The 12,960-nt window shown below is 40.1% G+C and overlaps 1 protein-coding gene across 2 annotated transcripts in view; it reads left to right on the top strand.

The window, feature by feature from the left end:
• Window positions 1-1,000: 1,000 nt before the first annotated feature.
• kiz (kizuna centrosomal protein) overlaps window positions 1,001-12,960 on the top strand; it is a 38,922-nt gene continuing 26,962 nt past the window's right edge. For both annotated transcript variants that reach the window (XR_008811728.1, XM_056296000.1), the window contains exons 1-8: window positions 1,001-1,100; window positions 1,615-1,677; window positions 2,593-2,749; window positions 4,695-4,769; window positions 6,484-7,096; window positions 7,265-7,559; window positions 10,648-10,767; window positions 11,526-11,690. Coding sequence is in view for 1 of the 2 variants with exons in the window: in XM_056296000.1 (XP_056151975.1) it covers window positions 1,027-1,100; window positions 1,615-1,677; window positions 2,593-2,749; window positions 4,695-4,769; window positions 6,484-7,096; window positions 7,265-7,559; window positions 10,648-10,767; window positions 11,526-11,690 (1,562 nt within the window). In the remaining variant the exon portion in view is untranslated. The remainder of the gene's footprint in view (window positions 1,101-1,614; window positions 1,678-2,592; window positions 2,750-4,694; window positions 4,770-6,483; window positions 7,097-7,264; window positions 7,560-10,647; window positions 10,768-11,525; window positions 11,691-12,960) is intronic.

Raw genomic sequence — 12,960 nt, 5'->3', positions numbered from 1 at the left:
AGAGACCTGCAACAATATCAATTATACATGCAGGAGGCAAACAAAGGGATTTATTTCACAAAAAATACCCTCACATAGATATGCTGAATAGAAGAGATTAGTGTGAGAAAGGGACAACAAAACTCCCCAGTTCAACAGCTAAAGACCAATTTCATGGGACAGGAATTGAGGAAGTTGCTTGATTGGAGTTTGAATTTGTAGTGGCTGCCAAGTACAGCATCCTGGCTCCTAGATGTAGAGTTAAAATGATGACAAAATAATATGTAGTCAGAAACAATACATTGAAAATATGACATTGTGAGGGCGGAAAATGGTGAACTTGATGATATAAAAGTAATTAAACTAAACGAGGAAGGACATATCTGACTCAGCAGGAAATAGTAGGATTTACAAACTCAAGGCTGGCTGGGTCTCATATCTGAGCTCCATCAAATATTGCCTTTTCTTTTCCTCTGTGGATTTACACAAATTCTGCAAATGCAAAGATATGGAGATAAACTACCCTGATTACCAAGTCATCAAGTGTATAGGGCTTAGTGAGCCCACTGCTTCCCTAAAAGAGGCCAACAAGAATTGGTATTAGCACTTTTTAAATCCTTTCACCAAGAAGACTGTCATTATTGCTTGGCACATAATCACATAGCTTATCTTAGGTATATTTTGTATGCTTGATGATATTGTTTAAAATTGTTTTGTTTTTTTTATTCAGGAAAAAAAAGGTAATCGATGACAACTGGTAGTAGGACACCATCAGTACTGCTGGTTTTCTATTCCCCTGTCGTCCCAGTTGTTCCAGCATTCAAACAGGGCGGATTTAAACCTGCAACAATCGGTGAACGTAACAGCAAATACTTAAGGCATCGGGGGGGGGGGGGGGGGGGGGGTTAGGGCAGGAGCCCTCACCACGTGGTCTGTCTGTTTAGCCCAGCGGGTTTCTGGGAAGCGGTGCTCATGGTAACCAACGTAAACACGTTTCACCCGCCTCTCCCTTAGCGGCGGGTGAAACAAAGCGGGGGGGGGGGGGGAATGGCGAGCTCGGCTTTCAACACGGAGCAATATTACGCGAAGATAGGATCTATTCAGCAAAGCATACACGAAGGGTAAATTCCGATCCAAGCCTTCTGGGGATCCTCAAGCTCGGGTTGCCGGGTCCCCTCGCTGACTCGCATCCGCCAGCCGCCCGCTGTACGAAACAACATAGGCTAGCCGCAGAGCTAACGTTAGCTTAGATGCAGCCAGCTAGTTTAGCTCGTTGTGCCAGTCACGCTAGTCGTTCTGTTATCACGGCTCTGCCTTTGCCCGCAACGTTTTGCTCTGTACCATTGTTGTGCTAGCTAACACAAAGTATGTGTATCGTACGTTTGTCGTCTGATGCTGTACAGCTAATGCTAGTGTCGCCGGTGAGGTGTGCAGGTTAACCGAATGAGTCGGTACCAAAGATTAAAACCAAGCGGTGACCTGTTAATTAAACGAGCTGTTGACATATCATCGGTAGTATTGTCTCACTAACGCTTCGGTGGATAAGTGGCTATGCTGATGTGGGTTAAACCATACGAACCACGGTGGAAAACCACTGTGAGCTGCGTTGTTTACTATTCCTCTGCGTCCGTATAGGGAGAAACGGAGGCTGGCTCTGGAGAGGGAGTTGCTCGCCTACTCCATATCTGATAAAGGAATGTAAGTTATCTGAGTAATGTCATACCTATGAAAAGTGTGTTGGTGCCATGAGATTTATAATGTAACGCTATTTCGTCTATCTTGCGCACATATATGTATCGACGCATGTTCAGGTAAGGACATCACAGAAAGTTGAATCAGTTCATTTGGACATCAAGTTTATTTGGAGATTATTATTGGGTTATTATTATCTCCCAATAAACGTTGGGTCCAGATGAACTGATTCAAATTTCTGTGATCATATAGACTATGAATAGGATGAATAGATCATTTGAGATAATTCCACTTTGTTGTTGTTGTTGTTGTTGTTGTTGTTTTCATAAGTTTATCATACACTTGATGTGTCTTGCACATTATTGCACGTTGCTCAGTTTATAACATAATTCCACTTGGTTGTAGTTGTCAAGTTAATCATTTATCTCATCTATATATTGTAGTCTAATGCACATTCTCAGACATAAAATAATTCCACATTCTTTTTTGTTGTTGTATATTTATGGGTTGAGAGCCCTTGCAGCAGTTTCATGAGTCAGCATCACTTACTGAAAAGCACAAACAGCTTGACATAGATAAACCTCTGAAATACGCCATTCATCTACTTGAGTCTTTCATTTGAAAGAAAATGAATTTAGTCTATGCTTGCACGTGAATGTTATATATTTTGTTTTCATTAAAAGGGTGTGGATATGGCAAAGTCTATATTAAATAGGATGTGTATGTGTGTGTAAGAATAGTCTATTTCCACTGCAATATTTTTTTCATAAATATTAACCATGTTTAGTTCTTAACAGTAAATCTCAGACTGTCATAAAAAATGAGAAAGTCTTTAGTCAAAGATCATGCTCTAAATCTTAATTTTTTGACAAAGCATTTACATAATTTTCTTTTTGAATAATTGTTTTTCTCTCTCTTCAGCTCAAAGTGTGCCAAACTGCACAGTTATCTCAAAGAAATTTGTGAGAGGGAAACACAAGCAAAAATGAGAAACCATGAGCTCCTAAGAGATGTGGAGTGCATAGAAACAAGCATGAAGGAATATGAGCCTGATTTTGGCTCCCTACAACAGCAGAAGGTATATAACACACACACACACACACACACACACACACACACACACACACACACACACACACACACACATTTGTTCAGTGAATTAACTTTAATCTCTGTTTGTAATTTTCAGATTGTGAATGGTTTTTTTTGCGACTATTTTGGCTACAATCTCTGATACACATTGAATGGTTTTTATTTTTGTGGGTTTTTGCACTGAGCTGTTTTTAAATTAATTGGAATGTACAATAATAAGTAAAAAGGAGTAATAAAAAAATGAAAACATTCAGCATGTCACAGTTGTGTTTTTTACATGTTGCCAGGTTGGGGTGCCCTAAATGCCATTTTAATGCTCTTTTTTTAAATACCAAACATTAATAAATACATTTATTAGTATCATGCCTTAATTTGGAAAATTTACTAGCAATTGCTTGATGTGACAGTAGTGAACACTGCAATTTATTCTCTGCAAGCAAATGAGCAAGGGAGAAAACAATGAGCCAGTCAGATTATCACTTAAAACTCAATGACAGTGCTTGACAGCTTAATATCAAATTAACAAAATTGGTTAATTATGACTCACTGAGTTAATTGCCCAATATAGAGACTCTGAAGTGCTCCGGAGGTTTATTCCCTCTCCCCTCAAGCAGTTGCTTTATTTCCTCTTGATGCTTTTATCTGTCATACATTCTTGTTATTATTTTAGTTGTGCTTTTTACTTTTAACTCCAGTGTGGAATATCACCAGAATTCTTTTCTTTTTTCAGCCTTTACCTTTAAGTAACACCAAATAATATCAATCTCCAGATGAATAAGTGTAGAGCAAAAAAGCAAACACACACACACACACACACACACACATACACACATTGTTGTGTTGATGTAAAACCCCTTGAGGCAAATTTGTAATTTGTGATATTGGGCTGTACAAATATAATTGACTTGACTTGACACATACTAAAAACAAATTCAAAAACACCAATATCATCATTTATGTCACACACACACACACACACACACACACAATGTCACACCAATGACACCAATGTCATCATTTATTAACTCTAATTGCTGTAATTCTTCATAACCTATGTGGTGTTGAAATTGTTAATTGATCAACAGGCAGTCAATTGATTATAATTTATATAATCGATATTGTTTTAGACATTAAGTAACAAAAGCAGATATTTGTTAGTCACAGCTTGCTTGCTATCATTATAAAATAAATACTTGAGCAGTTTATTGGGCTGTTGGTGAGATTTAAATAGTTTTAAGATTCAACTTTGGGCTCTGGAAACTTGTGATTGGCATTTGTCATTGACGTTTTATGGACTAAAAGATTAATGACTTAATGGTTTGGATTGGTGGAAAATCAACCTAAATAGATAAGAAGAGTTTGCTGCTGGGCAAATTTTAGGCAGTGTTTTAAAGGTCTCTTTTCTATAAACTGGCGTTTGAAAGAAATGGCCTGGGATGTTGGAGTTAATCACAATGCCCTTAACAGTGCCATTAGACTGTTTAATTGAAGTTAGGATTAAGGCGGTCAGTCTGCCTTGTCAAATAATTGATTAAGCGTGTTGGCAGCCACCTGGAGGGCACTCACTAGGGAATATCTGCCGTGACTGACTGCCTCTCAGCGTTGGGTCATTTTGAACCTCATCAGCTTTTTTTTACCACCCTGTCATGTCTCACCGTGTTTGCAGATCATGTTTAATACACAGCATTATCATATAGACGAAATCCCCAGTGTTTGCAAGTGTCCAGAGTCACGTCATGAGGGACATGTCAGTTAGTAGAAAATATCTTCATTATCAACATCTCTTAGTCATTGTTGCAGTTACATTGCAGCTGTGTACATTAGGCAATAACTATCCATTGTGCATTTTAAGAATTAGAAAAACAAGCAGTGTATTATTTGTGTAGTGTCTCTATTTAACAATATTACTGTTTCTTTTTTCTTTTTTGCAGGCTAAGTGCTTGAATCGAATTTCCAGCTTTATGGCAGCAAGAAAAAAGACAGAGCGAAAGCTTGATATAGATAAGGTAACAGTAGAATGTGCACCTTAAATGGTGATAGGATTATAATAGTAAAGACAAGGATATCATATTTCCTTTCTGTACTTTATGTACTATAGTGTTCTATGTGTAATTTAACAAAAGACACATTGCCAACTTTGCAGCAACATTTTTTCTGTTTCATTTCTTCCCCCCCCCCCCCCCCCCGTTTTCCCTTTGTCAGTATCTATTAGTGGTTTGGTCTAGACATGTCGATGCTGTTTAAATAAGAACCATCATCTTAGACAGCTCAAACATACGTTTCTGCTGTATACGCTTCAGCTACATCCTGCAACATTTTATATGCTAGACTGTCAAATAACCAAAATAGAAGGCCACTTGCCTTTGCTGGGTTTAATTCCTCTTTCTTTGTAAACTATACAAGGGTAGTTCAAATCTCAGTTCTATCACACAATGTTTTCGGGGCAAGAACAAGAAAGAAAAGTAGACTTTACACAGAGTAAATCTGTAGAGGAGTCTACATTTAAACTGTGTATCTGTAATGGCGCAGGTGTCTAATCCTAGCTGGTGCATCTTTACAAGCCATGTAGTTCAAGCCCATAGCTGCTTTCTCCCTTCACTTAAAGCAGTTAAAGCTCTTTTAGATGAAATGTCTAAGACATCTCATAATATCTTGGAGCATGCTGTCTAGAGCAGTCACTTGTAACTGTGTGCACATCCCCCCCATCAGCCTGGCGATATTGTAATGAGCAAAATGGTGCCGTCACTCCATTATGCATACAACCCATTGGCTGGCAGTGTGCATGTCCCTCAGGCTGCAGCATTCATTAAGGGAAGCTTACCGGGCTGAAAGCTGGAGACAGATGATAACGGGATATGATTTTCATATTTAATACATTCCTTGGAAGAGCACACGCGTGCTGCAGATTGATAGAAGAATCAATTGCTACTTTAGTGAAACACTTTCTACTTTGCCCTGCAGCTACCGATGGAATCACTCAGCCAAGAAATTAACTTTTCCTCTTTTTTACCTACTTTGTGGATCTGCTGGGCAGGCTGCATGGTTTACAGTGAATGTTATTAAGCAGCTAACTGTTTGGTATTTAAGACGCTTATCAGAAAAGAAACAGAAGCCATGCTTTTTGTTATTATGTTTGGAGGAAAGCCTTTTTTGCTGCTCTCTCTCCCCCCTCAGTGACATTGCAGACATGAATCAAAACTTGCGTCAAGGATTTCTAATAAGATTAAAAGTTAAACATTGATCCTGAAAATTCTTCTGAAAGATGTGAAGAGAATTCTGACCTTGGCCCAAATAAACTACCGATATTCAAATTTGAAAAATGGATAGTGTTACACACTCAAGTTGATTTTTTTTTTCAAGACAAATCCATTTGACTGGATTTAAGAGTTGAACAATTCAGGAGAATAAAAATGTATACAGACATGAACTTGTGAACTGCTTGGGAGAACAGCCTTTTTTCTTCTTTTGGGAAAATGTGGGTGTTCAAGGCCATATGTGACAGTGTTGCAGTCTCCATGACCCATTTGTAGTGATAATCTATGTTGATACCACCTTAATGCCACATTCATTGGTGGCAAGATGGTGAGAGTAAAAGGTAATCTCAGTGGCCTTAAAGCCTTTCATATGAACACAGTGGAGACTTGGATGTTGCAATGTTGGAGAGCTTCACCTGCTAACAGTGGGTATCTTATTTGATATTATCTTACTTCATATTTGTAGTTTGAAGCCGCATACATACATCAGCATGATTCCCACTCTCAGCCAACGAAGGATTCCCAGCTACCAGCAGAAGTTTTCACTGGTTGTCCAACCTCTAGAGGGTCTGCAACAGTGGCTGCCACCACAAGTGTACCGTCACGCAAAGCATCGCATCATTCACCTAATCACCTCACGCTCTCCCATGAACATCTACCAAGTGGCCTTTTGAAGGACTTCAGAGTTTGCGGAGAGGCTGCCGCCGACAACCAAGCACATTTATCAGATGACATTTCAGACTCAAACGATTCCCCTGGCAGCTGTTATTTGAGTGACAAACATAAAGGGACGGCAGCGGCGCTCCCATCTGTTTGTGCCTTAACAGGCGCAGCTGGCGGCATGTCTTTTGGAGGTGATGATGAACATGTGCCTTCACCTTCAGTGACCTTGATGAGGCCGGAGAAGGATGCTCCATCCCTCGGGAGCATTAGCCCCATGTGGGCCCAGAACTCCCCTGCAGAATATGCCTTCTCCAGAGAGGCTGTCCATCAGATGCCCAAACAGAAGGAAGTAGAAAAAGCTCTGAGCCATTCAGTGCCCAAAACGTGTCTTGGAAAGGAATGGCGAGATCTACCAGGTTTGCAATGTTATTCCTTCAGACTTTTTGCATATTTCTATTTCCTCGATGTCTTCTGTTTGTTTGTTATATCAATTTCAAATTGACAGCTGAAGGTAATTTATTACTCTTTTTCTTAACATCTCCTACTAGAAGTAATCAGATACTCTGCACTGTCTCTGCATTCAGATAGAGGTGAGTGTGTCGGCACACCTAGCGACAGTGTGAATTTGTCACAGAGCAGTACCAGTGACCTGTCCATTTCCCTGACGGATTCTGAGCTGGAGGATGAGGATCTACCTGAGGGTGTGGCCAACCTAGACCCTATTCCAGCTGCCAGAATGGCACCTGAGATGAGTGCCACCGCTGGAGGGGGGGACAGTGACAGTTTGCACAGAGAAGAATTGTTCCTCCATGCCGGAGAGTTGAAGAACAGACCACCATCCAATCATGATTCCATACCTCCAGAAGCAGCCTTAGAAAGGTAACGTCTAGAAATTGTTTTAAACTGTTTTTCAGAGTCACTCAGTTAAGAGACACACAAATGTATTGATTTTCGTTTTCTTTTCTTTTTATACAGTGTATCTAGTTTCAAAAATTGTATAATGTGGATATTGATTATTCAGTGAATTTAATGAAAGAACACGCAAAAGTTAGCTAAAAGTCAGAGAAGGGAGTGCTCCAGAATGACTATACTCAACCAAAGGGGTCTGGGTGATGGGCCCAGGCAGTCCTCACCACTATTGCATCTTTGGTGGCTGTCATAGAGGATTGTAGGAGTCACGCTCCAAGCTACCTTGCTCTGTGCAGCTCAGCAGCAGCTGTGGCAGTGGCAGCACCTTATAGAGAGAGTTCAGGACCCGTGACTGACAATATTGCCATAATCCAAGATAATGCTGTAACAGAGCAATTTTCTGCTTGAGAGACCTCAGGAAGTCCCCAGTGGAGGAGGAAATTTGAGGCGCCATAGAGTGTTCTGAAGGGTGGGCATGTGGACAGCACTCACAGCCACAAATCCTTAGCACAATGATGGCCTCTGAGTTGAAGGATCATTTTGGATGGGGTTTGAGAGTGAATATTTGTACCTAGTGTGAATATTCATTTTCTTAGAACATCTTTTCCAAACACAAGCACTTTAAGCCCTTGAAAAGGAAAAAGAAAAATGTTATATTGTAGGCTCTCCGTGTCTGCTCAGCAGTGCTCCCAATGTTTTCCATGCTTTTTTGTCCTTGTGTTATCACTTTAGAATTTGCTGTTCCGTTTTCATTATTATTTTCATTACCCTTGTGGAGTCCACCCTCCCCACAAATTTTTACATGCAAAGCAAATTATTTTACTGGGAAAACCAGCATGATCATTTTAAGCTTTATCAAGTCGTCAAACACTTGCTTGGAAACTTTTTTCAAGCAGGGTCGGGTTGGTGGGACATATCCGTAGCAACATGGGAACACAAATGATGTGGAAAATTATTCTTCCTTGAGAGAGAAGGAGGGGCTTCTGTGAGGTCTACTCTTCTGTTATAGTGTAACCTCGAGAGGAGCTGCAGTTAGCCTGTGTTGTGGAGAAGGTGGTGGGGGGCTGTAGCTTTCATTGTTAACACGGAGGGCCTCTGGCTATGAGAAGAAAACCAAAGACTTTGATGTAAAGCTCAGAGAACATCCAGTCTCTGTTACTCTCTCTGTTTTCCTCTCTCTCTCCCTCTCTGTCAAGGTTAGAGTTTATATCGCTCTTTCCATTCAACTCCCAGCCAGTAAAAACAAGCCTGTGCAATTCATTAGATTATCCCATTATATTTCTTCTCTAGGGTGGGTGAGCATATAGGACTAAAATATCCTCCAGGACTCAACATAATGGCCTTACTTGGTGTGCTCCTCTTAAATATCTTACCCTGGACTGCATGATGGGTCTCTTATATCTGTGCCAAGATGGTTTAACACATTGCAGAGGTTTCTGGTTGTTTTTGTTATAAATACCACAAAGGGCTATACTGTGTATAATGCATAGATTTAGTATTTAATCATGACATTGAGATAGAACTGTGCGTTTTGTTGTGCCCTTGTGAAATGATAATTTTTTCAAGATTTTTCTGTTTTTTTTTTTATGAAATGACCGAGTCTAAGCTGACTCATCGTGAAAGTAATGTACATTCGTATACATTACTTAAATTGGGTGCTAGCTGTGGAAATTTGTGAAATATTTTCAATGTGGAGCTCCCATGTAATTATTACTTGTGGTGTACTTGTGGTGTTATTTTCTAATGCTTGCCAGTGTGGTGAAATCCCCCTGACACCAATCACTTGGAGATGAGGACATCGTTCCATGTGGCAAATCACCCTGGAGATGGTACTGTACTGTTGAGTAATATCACTGCAGAGAGCCCTGACCTCTTTCTCCAAGCTAACAATGCACTCCTGATGATGTCAAGATGCGGACAAACAGCAGCACCTAAAGTGAGGTTGAAGACCTCGCCTTGAAACCCTGGCAACAATACAGAGTGTAAGAGAGAGGGAGAGAAGCCTGTAGCAGCACACAAAAAAATTCAGGTTTCCCCTCTCTAAAGGTCTCCTTTTGAAGAGCATTGAAAAATAAAGTGGAGAGAAAGATGATGACTATTTCAAGGCCCACTCTACCGATGGGGGGAGGGAATAAAAAAAATAAAAAAAAGCTTTTTCCTATGCTACTTCAGCCACATTGAAGGGGACTTAGCACACATGGACTGAGAACTACAGAATGTCATGGATATAATTCAAGCTGCCAGCTTAATCAGGATGTTACCAGGAAACAACCTGCAAAAGAGAAGGACCAATTGTTTGCTGACCCCTTAACCTGGCAGCCCATTACAGATTGTCATAAATTCTTAGTGGCCGTTTTTATTTGGGGGGGACTTGGAGTCTTACGGCTCAAGGTTTCTGGGAGAATTCAATGAGGGCCACCCAGAGCTTAATGCTCGAGAAAGAGATGGATTCCAAATATCCGCATGCATCAGACATCCATTTCTCATTTTGCAGCCCCACACACGGTCAGATTGAAGTGTAAATCTCTTCCCTAAAGAAATAACCTCAAATCTCTTTTGTGTCAGTGTCTTTTTGTTTTCTGACATTCACTTGAATGTGGTTTTATTTTCAGTGTTATATATTTTCATATCTCTGGAATTTTTTTTAACTCTCATATATTGCAGTCTTATAATTGAATGCAATCTGAAGAATTTCTTTTCATATTCTACTTCTCTTCTGCAATAGGCATCTGATTCTACCAGCTTTTATATTGAACAACCATTTTATGTAGACCTTGATTGTACAACCTGCCATTCTTTTCTGCATCAATAGACATTATTTGAATAGCTGAAGGCCCAAACTATGGCAGTGGTACCGTAATGGCCAGATTCCTTCAGCAGTCCCTGAGTGTCTCAAGGAAATCACATTGGGGTGGGGGTGGGGGGGCTTTTACAAATGTTCTAATCAAATGTCACCTTTTTAATTTTTTTTTCTTTTTTAAAAATGGCAGGCGTATTGATCAAATGACCTTATTTTATTTAGTTCTTTTCACCTTTTCAATGGATAATGTTCTTTCAGACTTTCCCACCAAGGGCTATTTCATCTCCTGGAGAGCATTGAAGGACAACTCCATGGTGAACAAACAAACGTCTACTGGAAGTCTTCAATTGACCAAAGAAAACTCAATACAATTGTCAGGTGCACAGCTTTTCACTTGAAACTTTTTTTTATTAACTCCCTTGAGTCTAAATGTTGTCTTTGTTTTTTAAATGATAATCGAAACTGTAGCCGCAGATCTGAAGGAAAAAGAATTATCCTGCCACCGAGGGCACTCACTTTAGATGAAGTGTCATCACTTGGCACAGACAATGCTCACACACACTCTCACACACAGACACGCAGACATTCACAGATGCTCGCACGTCTTGATTTCTAAGGGGTTTTCAAACACACTGGATCGTTATAGTAACCATGCTTTGCTGCTGAATTATTGGTCTTGGTAATTTGGAGTCAGGGAGATGGAGAATAGAGCGGCCATGTTTCATTAGGCTGGGTTTACTTTTCACAGGCATTATATATTTCATAGCATGATTAATTTAGCATAATTGGAGCTCTTTGTTAAAGTATCACAATTGATACAAACTCTTAAGTCAATTTCTATTGTTATCCCCACATAGGCAAATAAAGTTTGTAAATGATGCCATTTTCATCTCCAATTGGAGACAAAGAGGGATCTTGTGGCCTTTGGTACAATGTTTACTCGCTATATATTTGTGTTCATGCTTATTGTGTGTGTGTGCGTGTGTAAGCACGTGAGCTTGTGCATGGGGTTGTGCATGTGTGAAGTCTGTGTATTCTGTTAGTAGCTGTTTGCTGTGTTCCGTACACCCCTGACCCAGAGGCTGAGTCCGGGGCGCCATGGCGATAGCTGAGCGCTTTCTCTATATATTGCACAGCCTTTGTAACAAGGGAGCGAGCTTGAATGATGAAGACCTTGAAGCATGTGGAGCGGCCGTCCTTCATGAGCTTCAGAGGTTGTCATGGAGCACGGCAAAGGGCTGCCTGCTACCACAGGACCTAGTTATTGCTCACAGGTCCAGCACCCAGCCTAAGGAAATAAGGTAAGGGTCCTGGATTATTTGTGAGGCCACCACCAAGTTAAAGCCTTGGATGTCTTTCAATTTTTCCTCTACTTTTTTTTTTTTTTACCTTTTGTGCTTTATTTCTCATCTTGACTTAAAAATACTAAACCTAAAAAAAACATGCTTGGATGACAGTAAATTGAATTTCCATGGTACAAGCCAGGTTGATCATTTGTGTAATGTGTTTTTTTAAATTACACGGTGATCTTGAGGTTCTGTATTTCACATTCACCTGAGAGTTTGGTGCAAAGATTTGAGATGATGTTGTTGATCTTGGGTCTCAGCTTTAGTGCTGTTTGGTATTGTATTGCCCACTATCAGCTTTTGATATCAAGACTTTGTGTGTGTGTGTGTGTGTGTGTGTGTGTGTGTGTGTGTGTGTGTGTGTGTGTAAAGAGACATTTTCAACTCTTGCTGCTCCTCTAATAAATGTGTTCCATAATGGAGTAATTCAGTGCAGAGATATCGGTGCTCGGAAAGTGCCAGAGTTCAATAGACTTTTCTCTCCTTTTCATATGAAAAGTGAACCAATTTAAAGGTGAATTTCATGTTTAGATGAAGAGTGGATTCCTGCCTTTTTTAGTGATAGCTTGACCAAGCAAGGGAAGGGAAAAAAGCATTCACTTACAACACTAGTGGAGATTTTGTGCGCTGCCGTTCGATACGGTCTCCCTTGTCCACAAATGTAAAGGTCATCAATGGTGCCACATTTGTTGGTAACACTGCAAAGGTGAATGTCATGAGTAAATTAAAATGCCCTATCTGTGACTTCCAGTCCTTTTTGATAATGAGTAGTCATACTCGGAACCAAATCCATGCTCTGCTTCACTATTTTATTGATTTCAGTGCGACCTTTCCTGATAACGTATACTCAGTCCAAAGAAATGCATCTTGCTGTGTCATTTTAACACTTCCTGTTGAGATGCCTCGACTGTTTGACCTTTCATTCAGCTTTCCCTCTGTATATAGCCTACCTGTGTCCATGTGTTGTAACATGAAGTCATATATGATCTAGTTCTACTCTGTTAAGATGGCATGGTGAGGATGATATGTTATAAAAAAGCATACATGGTGACATACCAGTGTTATGTTTCTAATTATGTCTCAGAATTTAGCAACACTGATAGCCAATATCCGTCTATTCCTTCATTTGATGGCAGATTAAACATCTCTCACTCAACTACTTCAGTTGTTCTGATGATTATCCAGAAAACTGTCAGTCAGTGGAGAGTTAGAATTATGCCTTTGG

Source organism: Lampris incognitus, chromosome 16 (assembly GCF_029633865.1).
Source record: "Lampris incognitus isolate fLamInc1 chromosome 16, fLamInc1.hap2, whole genome shotgun sequence".
Lineage (NCBI taxonomy): Eukaryota > Metazoa > Chordata > Actinopteri > Lampriformes > Lampridae > Lampris > Lampris incognitus.
Note: the sequence above shows the minus strand (reverse complement) of the source record. Positions and strands in the feature narration are given on the sequence as shown.